The sequence below is a fragment of the Lacerta agilis genome, chromosome 3, assembly GCF_009819535.1.
Source record: "Lacerta agilis isolate rLacAgi1 chromosome 3, rLacAgi1.pri, whole genome shotgun sequence".
In the NCBI taxonomy this organism is placed as follows: Eukaryota; Metazoa; Chordata; class Lepidosauria; order Squamata; family Lacertidae; genus Lacerta; species Lacerta agilis.
Genome location: NC_046314.1, coordinates 8,625,677 through 8,638,610, shown reverse-complemented (window position 1 = coordinate 8,638,610; position 12,934 = coordinate 8,625,677). Strand labels below are relative to the sequence as shown.

Genomic DNA, 12,934 nt, shown 5'->3' with positions numbered 1-12,934 from the left:
ATGTTATTTTAAAAATGCTAACCGTGAGATATCCAGATCACTCCTTTTAATAGCAAAAGGTGTCAAGCAATAGGACTGAAGCCAAATTGGAGCCACTGACAAATAATAGGGAGGTGTCCACACACTCAAAGAAACTCCAAGGGTTTGCAGAAGTGCAGACGTCTTTTTAAAAACACCTGTCCAAATACCTCCCCTACAGTCCCGTTCAGTTCCTGATATCATGAAAAACACACCTCCAATTCATAGAATGATAGATGCGTAGAATTGGAGAGTTGGAAGGGACCCCGAGGATCATCTAGTCCAACCCCCTGCAATGCAGGAATATGCAGCTGTCCCGTGCGGGGATCGAACCTGCACCCTTGTTCGTGTATACAGCTGAAGTGTGAGTATGCACTCAAAATTTAGCACTGAACCAGCAGCTGGGATTACAGGACACTATTTAGAATTTACACGGGTGGGTTGCAGCATCTTAGTTAACTCTGCACAGAATTTAAGAGATTAAAACGAGTTTTAAATAAAGTACAGAGGGAGAGTCAAAAGGAAAGAGCAAGGCAAACAATTCCATAGAAAGCAACACTGTAAATGAGGCACGTCCAAAGTCCGTTTCGGGGGTCTAATCCGGCCCACCGGTCGGTTTAATCTGGCCCCCGAGGCAGTGAAATCCTTAAGAAAAAAAAACCCTCAACAACTTCAATCTTTAAAAAAGGTCAACAACTTTGGTTGGCCCTCACGGTCCTTCATTTCTTTAAATCTGGCCCTCTTTGAAAAAAGCTTGGACACCACTGCAGTGTAAATCAACAAGGCCAATCATTTAATCAATTTAAATAATGAATGGAAAGCTGTAGGCGCCTTATGCGGCCCCCCTAGTAACTTTTACTCCCTGTACTTTTACGACAATACTATTGTTAACGAGACTATATCATATAACAAAATCTGAATACTTACAATACCAGAGACCCTGTTAAAATGGGTTCAGAAGCAAGCAGCGTGAGACTTATTTGGAATGGGGGAGGAAACAAAAGTCATTAGGAACAGCTGAGTTTCTTTTGCTCCAAATCTCAAAGCACCTCACAGGTGGAGCTTGATTACATTTTTACCTGAAATCCCAGCAGGATGCAGAGATACCAAGGAGGCGCATCTTCGATTCTATAGATCATATCAAAATCCTTCTGCTCGGGATATATCGGTGGTCCGGCATGGTTCCCATCTGCCTTTTGCTGGGAATAAAAGAAGAGGACAGTTAAGACGACTAAACCAGGGCATAAGGCCCTCCAGCTGTGGACTACATATCCCATCATACCTCAGTACTGACCATGGTGAGGGAAGTTGTAGACCATCACATCTGGAGGGAATCAGAGAGTGGAATGCAGGGCAGGTTTGTGTTCTGGCTTGAACCCGGTGCTGCCGTGCTACAATCAGAAAAATGTGCTGGGTGTGATCAAGGCAGGTGGGCATAACGTCCCAGCATTAGCCACATTCCAAGCGACATTCCAGGTGCACCTGTGGGAGGGGAACAGGACTTTGCAGTAGGAGGGGAGCGGCGGGACGTCTCCGCTGGTTTGCCATTTCGTCGCTCTTCCGAGAAATCTCCCACCTGGCAGAAACTGAAGCCGGGCGAGGGGGAAACAGGCATTCACTTCTAGGTGAGGAGAGGCTGCCAGAAAGATCATGCAAAGAGGTGTAGGCTTTGCTGATCGAACGATACCAGCTGTAACGTTCCTAAAGGAATTCGCAGTTCCGTCAAGGGTCCCCAAATAGTGGAGAGCCATGGAATGACAGCCACATGAACCCAGCTTCGGGTGAACTGTTTGAATCCATTATTCAAGCAGTATTGCAGGTATGTGGTTATTGGAGGATGTGGGTAGTGATGGGGGGGGGGGGCTTTTGCAATGTTTTGGGAGCAAACCCATATGGGTACCTACCTATACATAAAGATTGTCAAGGGGGTGCCTTGTATGGATGCCCTCAACTTCTGAAGTGAGGATGGTAGCTATCGGAGAGGGAGTGCCTTTTCAGTGGTGGCTCCCCAGTTGTGGATAGCTTTTCCTAAAGAAGTCTGCCTGGCACCTACTTTACTGTCTTTTCTACATCTACTTCTTTTTAGATGCAGTTTCAGCTCTGCTGACCTGACTGTTTTATGCTGCTTTTTTCCCTTTCCTTTTTGCTTTTTGCTGCAGTTAGCAGCATCAGAGGAACTACTCAGAGAGCTAGGAGCTTGACTTGAAACAAACAAAATGGAAAAGCACTCAAGTAGCACATGTTGTTCCACAGAGCTACAGCCCAGTACTCCTTTCCGTCCTGGGCAATGTGCCCAGGAGTCCTGGGTTCAGTGTAAGAAGGTGGAGGCCAGAAAAGGGCAAGTGTGGCAAGCCAGACCTCGGGGAAGACTGCAAGAGTTCAGCAGTGAATGCTTTGTTTACCTGCCGTCACTAGGGGTGCTTTGAGATGTGCACACAGTTTAGCAGATCCAAATCACTGCTGTCCTTTTTTAAAAGCTGGAAGTGGAATAACAACTCTGATTCCACACCCTGAAAATCCAAATCACATCCTGTCGTTAATTGGGCTGTCTCTTAATAATATTTATTTATTTATTTATTTATTTATTTATACATACATACATACATACATACATACATACCTCACCCATCTGGCTGGGTTTCCCCAGCCACTCTGGGCAGTTCCCAACAGAATATTAAAAACACAATAAATCATCAAACATTTAAAACTTCCCTAAACAGGGCTGCCTTCAGATGTCTTCTAAAAGTCAGGTAGTTGTTTATTTCCTTGACATCTGATGGGCGGGCGTTCCACGGGGTGGGTGCCACTACCGAGAAGGCCCTCTGCCTGGTTCCCTATGAACCTCACTTCTCACAGTGACGGAACTACCAGAAGGCCCTCGGCACTAGATCTCAGTGTCCGGGCTGAACGATAGGGGTGGATACGCTCCTTCAGGTATACTGGGCCGAGGCCGTTTGGGGCTTTAAAGGTCAGCACCAACACTTTGCATTGTGCTCTGAAACATACTGGGAGCCAATATAGGTCTTTCAGAACCAATGTTATGTGGTCTCGGCAGCCAATCCCAGTCACCAGTCTAGCTACCGCATTCTGGATTAGTTGTAGTTTCCGGGTCAATGCCAAAGGTAGCTCCACGTAGATCGCATTGCAGTAGTCCAAGCAGGAGATAACCAGAGCATGCACCATTCTGGCGAGACAGTCCGCGGACAGATAGGGTCTCAGCCTGCGTACCAGATGGAGCTGGTAGGCAGTTGCCTTGGACACAGAATTGACCTGCGCCTTCATGGACAGCTGTGAGTCCAAAATGACTCCCAGGCTGTGCACCTGGTCCTTCAGGGGCACAGTTACCCCATTCAGGACCAGGGAGTCCTCCACACCTGCCTGCCTCCACACCTGCCTGTGGAGGACTCCCTGGTTCTGAATGGGGTAACTATGCCCCTGAAGGACCAGGTGCGCAGCCTGGGAGTCCCCACATACAATGGCCCCCAAAACAGTACTTCTGTCTTGTCAGGATTCAACCTCAATCTTTTAGCCGCCATCCATCCTCTCTTTTCCCAATCCCTAACTTGAGGTGGTTGTGGGTAGATTTTTATTGGGGCCATTGTATGTGGGGAAAGGAGTAAACGCTCCCTTCCTCCAGTGCTCCCCCTTAGCATGAATCCCTGCCCCCATCTGCCCCCAGGTGCAATTGAGAGGCGGCAGAGTTAAGAAAATAAATAGAAGGCAATACTATTTGGAAAGAGAACAGTTATGGTGATAAGAGTTGGTCCCTAGAGGGGAGAGATGGTCTATAGAGAAAGAAATGTCTAGAACCCAAATCTGTTCAGGTCACTACCATCCTGTATTGGGAGATCTGTAGAGGCTGGAACAGCAGCACATTCACGGCTTATCTACACATGAGGAAATATTGTAATTCTTCTGTTATTGCGAGCTCTGGGAGGAACAGGTGCTGAACTGGGGAAGCGCGAGAGGGGATGCTTTGTTCAGGTGCCCCATGGCTTGTTTCACGGTGCATGAACACCGTGGAAGCCGCATTTATCAACCTGAGAATAATCCATACATTTCGAATGGCGCAAAGCAGCAAGTTGGGTCATGTACGGACTGGCACCTAACTAAGTTTGGCAAACAGTAGCATTAGAAATTGCTTGAACGTCAAGTGGGTCATCTAACTGAACCTGAAGATTGCCACTTGTCCAGTTTTAATTTTAATTTTTAAATTTGTTTGAATTAATTGTGGTGTGTATCTTAATTTATTGATCGCTTGTTTTTATGCATTGTATGATGTTAGCCGCTCTGAATCCGGCTTTGGCTGGGGAGGGCAGTATATAAATAAAATTTATTATTATTATTATTATTATTATTAGTCACCATATGCAGAATGATAGCCACTGAATACTTCTGAGATAGGGATATGTAATAGAATCAGTTTGAAGCAGGGTTGACTGGTATTCTTGTTTGAAAAGATTCTTTATTTTAAGTGCATGTCCCATGTTCTGTGAGCTCCATGCAACACCTGTCTGTTTTGATTCCCTATTTACCTTCCACAGTGCTAAAAAGAGTTTTCAGTGTTTGTTCTCTAGTCTCGTGGTTTCCTTATCTTCTAATAGCTACAAAATATACTCCCATCACCTTTGCCTCATGCAGAGATAGGGGAGAAAGTTGATTCACCTTGGGTTGAAAGGAAAATCTGCCTAATTCACGCTTTCAAAAGAGTGCGCAAACCTAAACCATCAATTGGAATTTGCACTTCTCTGAATTTTGCTGTGCAGTTCTCCAGCTGAGTAATGTGTACAAAATTGCATGTACTACGGTAAAGTGTGGATAAAAATGCACATCGGGGTGGTGGGGATTCGAAATCACATTGTTTTAGGCGAAACTGCTGCAAAAAAATGTGTGTACTAGGCAGAATTGTGTACAAACATGTATTTGGAAGAAAATTGCACTAAAATGGTGGTGAACTTTCATGAGGATTTTTAAAAAAATGCAAACCAATGTGGAGATGCAGAGAATCAAACCTAAGACTAGGAAAAAAATGATAGAGAAATAAAAAAATTGAAAGAGTTCCCCATCCCTGGCCTTAAGCCATACTTAAACATTGCCAAGCAATAAATTTCATGCAGGTCTATATGTTAATTTGAAGCAGTCAATTTACCTTGAAGTGAGCCGGGCCTTCGGAGCTGCTTCCCATTCCTATGCAGAACCAAAGAAAGGGGAAGTCTGACTCCAGGCATATTTATAATCTCTGTGAGGACTTTAGTCAACCTACCAAAGATTGCCTGTCAATCTGTAACCGCAGCCGTTGGCTGCTGATTGTGAAATAAATTTATGGTATTGAAAGTTCACACATCAGCCCCTATTGAGTAGGACATTATACGGATAAAACTCATCCCTACCCAAATTTCCAGAATGACAGATTTCACAGCTTCGTTGGATAAACATTAATAGAATGGAGTTATTGCATAACCGACTGGCTAGATGATAGTTTGCACAAAAATTCAACTCGGGCAAGCCAGGATCCAAACGTGACACATTCTGTTGGAAACCACAGAAATGAAAACATCTCGGTTATTGTTTTAATAGGTGGGTAGGCAGCAAGAAAACAAGCCACTGTTTTCTTTCATATTTTTCTCTAGTAACCCTTCCCACCCCTTCCCCGAATTGTACCACCGACCCTTTCCCCTATAACCCAATATTACACTGTGTGAACTACTTTAATTTCTACATCTCCACAGCCATATCTCAGTCTGCACTGAGACACTGAAGAAGTGTGCATCTGAAGTGGTAACTGAAGAAGTATCTGAAGCATCTGAAGTGGTAGCTGAAGTGTGCATGCACACGAAAGCTCATACCAAGAACAAACTTAGTTGGTCTCTAAGGTGCTACTGGAAGGAATTTTTTATTTTATTTTGTTTTGACTATGGCAGACCAACACGGCTACCTACCTGTAACTGAGACACTAAGGTTATGAATGAGATCGGGCAGTTTCATTAATGATATAACTGTTAGAGAAAGGATAGGGTGTGGAATAGAACATAAACATACCGGATGATCTCCAACATAACTGAGAGTAGAACCATTGAAATCATTGGACCAAAGTGACTTAAGTTTACTAATTTCAGTGGGTCTTCTCTCCATAGGACTTAGTTGGATATGGCCCACGAGTTTTGGAACAAAACAGGCATACATTATCGGTTTGACAGTAGTAGTTGTTGTTGTTCAGTCGTTCAGTCGTGTCCGACTCTTCGTGACCCCAAGGACCAGAGCACGCCAGGCATGCCTATCCTTCACTGCCTCTCGCAGTTTGGCCAAACTCATGTTAGTAGCTTCGAGAACACTGTCCAACCATCTCATCCTCTGTCGTCCCCTTCTCCTTGTGCCCTCCATCTTTCCCAACATCAGGGTCTTTTCTAGGGAGTCTTCTCTTGTAATGAGGTGGCCAAAGTACTGGAGCCTCAACTTCAGGATCTGTCATTCTAGAGAGCACTCAGGGCTGATTTCTTTGAGAATGGATAGGTTTGATCTTCTTGCAGTCCATGGGACTCTCAAAAGTCTCCTCCAGCACCATAGTAGTAGTTCTTTTCAAATCTGAAGATTTTTTTAAAAGCCAGGACATTGCCTTAGAGATAGGAGCACACCTGCACTTACCTGCCCCTTGCTGTTCTTCACGATTCTTTTCTGCTTGGGTTGTCTCTTATCAGTCTTTCTTAAGAAAATGTGCTCCACATCATATATACTCCCAGTGAAAAGGCGGTTTCTTCCTCCTTTCAAGAGTATGACTCAGGATTTCTTGTTTTGTTGCTAGTGGAGTTTTGTTTTTGTTTTTGTTTTTTTTAAAAAAATATCACTGAATTTGCATGTGCAGCGCATGCCATGCACCAGTAGGCTACACACACGGATATTGTTGCTCAACTGTGCCAAACCCCACCCCACCCCACCTCCCAGTTCCTCGAGCCATTTATCATGTGATTGTGAAGTAATCGAGGTAATCTAGGGCCACAAACAGCCCTCCTGGAAAAGAAAGAAAGAAAGAAAGAAAGAAAGAAAGAAAGAAGATGTCTTTTGGAGGGGAGGTGCTGAATTGGTGCAAAATGCAAAATTTGCTTAAGAATGTTTTAATAGGAAATGGAGGCTCTGTGATTCTGTGGGGGGGAAGCAGCAATAGTGGAAGGGTGAGATAGATAAAGGATTGTTACTTATATTTGGGGTAGAAACGAGTGCTTTCTGCTATTAGATGATGTGGAAAGTTCCTCTTGGTTTTCAAAGATAAAGTGTTTACACAATACAAATTTAAATCTTACTAAAGCTTAGTTAGGCTGGCCTAATAAAGAAGACTCGGGGCATACCTGGATATGAAATAATGCAATCAATTAAATTTTTGTATGTTTAGGACTAAACAAATATGGTTCTTGGCTATCTTCCAAACAACAGTTCAGTAGGAAAGAGTCCTGTAATTTAGCGTAGCCAAGGCTGGATCTGTGTTTGAATCCTCTGTGTTCTAGATCATTCTTTTGAGGATCTTGACACTGTTTTCCACCAGCCCATTGGACTGTAGATATCTAGCACTTGGAAGTATTCACAGGGTCAGTGTTCCTTCACATTACAAAGGAGAGGGACTCCTCAATGTTTTGCCATTTTTTATGTGTTGTAAGCTGCCCAGAGTGATTGGGGAAACCCAGCCAGATGGGCGGGGTTTATTATTATTATTATTATTATTATTATTATTATTATTATTATTATTATTATTATCATCATTATTAGGTAACTGCCAAATGGCTGGACAGCAGGTGGCAGGTACAGATGGATAACCATAAGGAAACCATCATGGTTTTTTTCAGAATGCCTACTACTATTACAACAAGAACAATAACAAACAAGAAACAGCAATGCCAATTTGAATGTACAAATGGTTTAAGGACACACACCATAAATATATTTCTGCTGCAGGTATTGTAAGCTCTCTCTAATGCATCTCTAAACAGTTGCACTCTTTTTTATCTCTTTGTCCCACCCGAGACCAGAAACAGGTTGGACAAGCCCAGGCTTGTCATGCTATAAGGCCTATTTCAGAGAAGGCAGTCTGGGTAAATAAGGAAATGTATTTCAGTTGACAGCCAAATTGCATATACCGATAAGTATATAGCCAAATCTCATTTTTGTAAAAGAGAGTCGGCTCACGCTGTGCTTCCTGGTTTATATATATATTGTGTGGAGGGCACAAGGTGAAGGGGACGACAGAGGATGAGATGGTTGGACAGTGTTCTCGAAGTGACTGGCATGAGTTTGGCCAAACTGCGAGAGGCAGTGGAGGATAGGGGTGCTTGACGTGCTCTGGTCCATGGGGTCATGAAGAGTCGGACACGACTAAATGACTGAACAACAACAATATTCTGGTAGCAGTTAGAAATATTATCTCAATCAGTGATTTATTTCACAGTTGCCAAGAACAGTATCTCCCAGACTGTGTTATCAGGGCTGTTTTCAGATTCTGCCTGAAAGTCAATAATAAGAGAGACAGGTACACTTCAGCATGGAGGGCATTCCACAAATGGGGAGCCACCACAGAAAAGGCCCTGTCTGGAGGGCAGCACCAATCAGGAAGCACCACCAACAAGGTTTCGCCTGACATTAATTCTGATGTGGCAAGTGGAGTAGCCTGATCATTTTTACAGGAAATGTTTACATAGTCCACTCCCGTGGTACCTTCAGCTCCATGCTGGTGATGCTCAGAAAAGGCATTGTTGTTGTGGCCATGTAACCACGCAATCCACTCTAATCATCTGAATGGAATAGGACAATGTTCTATAAAAGTACAGGGTGAGCTCCATGATCACTGCAGATGGTGACAGCAGTCACGAAATTAAAAGACGCCTGCTTCTTGGGAGAAAAGCGATGACAAACCTAATCAGCATCTTAAAAAGCAGAGACATCACCTTGCCGACAAAGGTCCATGTAGTTAAGGCTATGGTTTTCCCAGTAGTGATGTATGGAAGTGAGAGCTGGACCATAAAGAAGACTGATCGCCGAAGAATTGATGCTTTTGAGTTATGATGCTGGAGGAGACTCTTGAGAGTCCCGTGGACTGCAAGAAGATCAAACCTATCCATTCTGAAGGAAATCAGCCCTGAGTGCTCACTGGAAGGACTGATCCTGAAGCTGAGGCTCCAATACTTTGGCCACCTTGTGAGAAGAGAAGACTCCCTGGAAAAGACCCTGGTGCTGGGAAAGATGGAGGGCACAAGGAGAAGGGGACGACAGAGGACGAGATGGTTGGACAGTGTTCTTGAAGCTACCAACATGAGTCTGACCAAACTGCGGGAGGCAGTGGAAGACAGGAGTGCCTGACGTGCTCTGGTCCATGGGGTCACGAAGAGCCGGACACGACTAAACGACTAAATAATAACAACAGCATAGAAATCCTCTCACGGAAAGGCTTGTGTCCACAGCGCTACACTGAATTCCTCAGGTGGTTGAAAAGAATCATAGAATCATAGAGTTGGAAGAGACCACCAGGGCCATCCAGTCCAACCCCCTGCCAAACACTGGTGGGGGGGTTTCGTGCTATAATTGGTCATTGGTGAAATAGCTTGGTCGCCATCTTTTTGTGTAAAGAGTGTATCTCACACTACCCATTCGTTTGATTTTAAAAAGAAGCAAGTGATTAGCAAGGAAAGAGTAAGGCGAATGCCATTGTGAGTGGCCTTTGGAGGAGGCTGGAGACAGAAAGGTCGTGATCACCAATTCTCCCCTTATGGTGAGGAATGTGTAGCAGAATTATTAGACATAAGAAAAAAAGAGAGGCAGAATGCTAAATGGTTGGTGAAGGAAGTTGCTTATTCCAGTGTTGTTCGTTGTTGTTCAGTCGTTCAGTCGTGTCCAACTCTTCGTGACCCCATGGACCAGAGCACGCCAGGCACGCCTATCCTTCACTGCCTCTCGCAGTTTGGCCAAACTTATGTTAGTAGCTTCGAGAACACTGTCCAACCATCTAATCCTCTGTCGTCCCCTTCTCCTTGTGCCCTCCATCTTTCCCAACATCACGGTCTTTTCCAGGGAGTCTTCTCTTCTCATGAGGTGGCCATAGTATTAGAGCCTCAACTTCAGGATCTGTCCTTCCAGTGAGCACTCAGGGCTGATTTCTTTAAGAATGGATAGGTTTGATCTTCTTGCAGTCCATGGGACTCTCAAGAGTCTCATCCAGCACCATAATTCAAAAGCATCAATTCTTCGGCGATCAGCCCTCTATTCCAGTGTACAGTCATTGAATTCAGGGCTTTTGGCCAGTGTCAGCAAGGAAATAGTTAGATTCAGCACTTACAGTTCAGGCTTTGCCACATATTCAGGTCAAAGTCCATCTCTTTAACCACAGCTCTTTTAACTAGGGGTCTATTAATAAAAGTTGCAGAGAAATTAAGAATTAACTTCTTTGCAAGGCCTCAAAGAACATTTGCTACTGTTTTAGTTGAGAAGCAAGTTTTTACAAGATGGTGGGACCGCAAATACGCCAAAGGTATTAAATAAGGTTCCCCTCCACCCCACAGATTGTTCCCCAAATCCAGTTTTTTTTTTTTTTTTTTAAAAAAAGAATGGAAGTACAAACCACACATATAAGATTAATGAATAATCAATCATAATACCGAAACCTTTCCTCTTTTATTGCTGAAACTGTAAGAGCAATAGCCTTTGGGGGAGGAGGGAGGAGGGAAGATAAAAACAATCGAACTACATAACTAGACTCCATTCTGTAGAGTCTGTTTATGATTTACTGAAATTACAAAATGCAAGATTTTAATCTGTACTCATTAGAACAGGGGTTCCCAAACTAAGGCCCGCGGGCCAGATACGGCCCATGCAAGCCAATTATCTGGCCCCCGCCCACTGCCGCCTGCTCTTACCGGTGCGGCACGGCTGCCCATCTCCGGGTCGGTGTGGCACCGGAAATAGCTTGTGCGCATGCGCAAGCATCATTTTCGGCGCACTTCTGGCGCAGCGCAGCACCGGAAATAGCTTTTGCACATGCACAAAGTGTCATTTCCGGAGCACTTCCAGGTCTGCGGAGGCCCGTGTGCACGCATGCAAGCTATTTGCGGTGCCGCGCCAGAAGTGCACCGGAAATTATGCTTGCGCATGCGCACAAGGTATTTCTGGTGCCGGGCTGGAAAAAGCGAGTGCGCGCGTGTATGGGCATGCGCTCCCCCACCCTCCTGCCCACCGTGCGATCGGCTCCAGAGGAACTGGCCCAAGGCCAGGTAAGTTTGGGGACCCCTGCATTAGAAGCAGTATATTATATGTATGGATCACATATAATTGCTTTGATATGTGATTAGTGTTGTTGATATTGCTAAAGGGGGGGGGAATATTTAATAAACCTAAGGAAAGGCGGGAGGTAGAGATTAATAATTATATTCAGGTGCAATATATTTATTCTTATGTCTTTTATGACAGTATTTTAAATGAATTATAAAATCTATCCACTAGTTATAAGATATATTATTATTATTATTATTATTATTATTATTATTATTATTATTATTTATTTTATTTATGTATTTAAATACCACTCTTCATCCAAAGGTCACATTTAGTTAGTATACAATGGTATATTATCTCTATCAAATCTCTTTTTAATTTTTTATGATTTTTAGTAATGCAGAAGCATATTTATATTATTCTGTGCTATCAAAAAAAAATCCTTCCTTCCTTCCTTCCTTCCTTCCTTCCTTCCTTCCTTCCTTCCTTCCTTCCCACAAACATATACAAGGAGTACACAAAGGTGCATACAAGGAGTACACAAAGGTGCAACAAACACACACACAGGAGAAATGAAAATGAATACATTCTGCTGGTTTATTTATTTTTTAAACCCAAGATCCTACTTTAAACACATCATCATAAGGCCCTCAGACTACCATCCCAGAAGGTCTCATAATGGAATTGCTGATACAACTTGTATAAGCCAGGTACCAGTTTGCTTAAAGTCATTAAACAAAAAACCTTGAATCCAGGCAATATAGAGGATGAGCCTGCTGCAGATCTTAGTAATTTGTGCTCTAAGCTCTTGTCAAGCCCGCTATGGTGGCTCCCAAGCTGTTGCTATTTTCAGGTGCAATTCGTTCATATACCGGCAAATTCAGGTAGTGCAGGTATAGCTGATCAGGAAGTCTTGCTCAGCAAACACAGGAAAATGCACCGGAAAGTGTGGGATAGTGCTTGCTTTGATGTGATGTCAATTCACCTTCCCACAAACATATCAGAATGAGTGCTCATTAAATAGCCCACTCACATGTCCTTTTAAATGTGTTTTTGTGGGAGTGGTGGGTTATTGGTTTGCTTTTGGTTTCCTTCTGCATTCTGTGCTCTCATTTTGTATTCAGATGTGGCGAAACCGCCCTGTGATCTGCGGAGGGTGACGTTGTTGGCATCTGTCTGTCTCAAGAAACAATGGAGTTGCACCTCCAGGGGTTGCAGTCAAACTGCTGGAGAATCGCAGCACCTGCTGTGGCTGCAGAGACTTGTCATTGCTGCTTCCCACATTGTTTTTGCTTCATTAGCAGCACTGAAATGACCTCTCTGGAGCGCAACCCTGGGCGGCATGTATGGCGGTCCTGGGCTGCCCAGACGACAAGACCCCCTTCTTGGCCCCATTGATATGGTGGGCAAACTGCCCCAGAAGGAGCATGATATGTCTGTTTCTCCCATCAGAGGTACTACCCCACCCCTGGCACCCATACACCCCTCTTTAGATGAAGGGTGGCATATAAATTTAATTCATCATCATCTAGTCTCTCTCCAAACAAATCATGATGAATGTGAAATAAACAGGTTGTCTAATGGGACACGGGTGGCGCTGTGGTCTAAACCACTGAGCCTCTTGGACTTGCCAATCGGAAGGTTGGCGGTTCGAATCCGCTCGGCGGAGTGA

At 44.0% G+C, this 12,934-nt stretch overlaps 1 protein-coding gene across 3 annotated transcripts in view; it reads right to left on the bottom strand.

Annotated features, from left to right (window-relative positions):
• SLC23A1 (solute carrier family 23 member 1) overlaps positions 1-5,300 on the bottom strand; it is a 34,104-nt gene extending 28,804 nt beyond the window's left edge. The window contains exons 1-3 of one of the 3 annotated variants that reach the window (XM_033142795.1): positions 5,168-5,209; positions 1,301-1,409; positions 1,098-1,217 (exon numbers count right to left, since the gene is read on the bottom strand). In XM_033142795.1, the coding sequence (XP_032998686.1) occupies positions 1,098-1,217; positions 1,301-1,315 (135 nt within the window). In that variant the 5' untranslated portion in view covers positions 1,316-1,409; positions 5,168-5,209. Of the gene's footprint in view, positions 1-1,097; positions 1,218-1,300; positions 1,410-5,167 lie in introns of all 3 variants that reach the window. The other 2 variants (XM_033142796.1, XM_033142794.1) reach the window with 2 other exon arrangements.
• Positions 5,301-12,934: the final 7,634 nt, after the last annotated feature.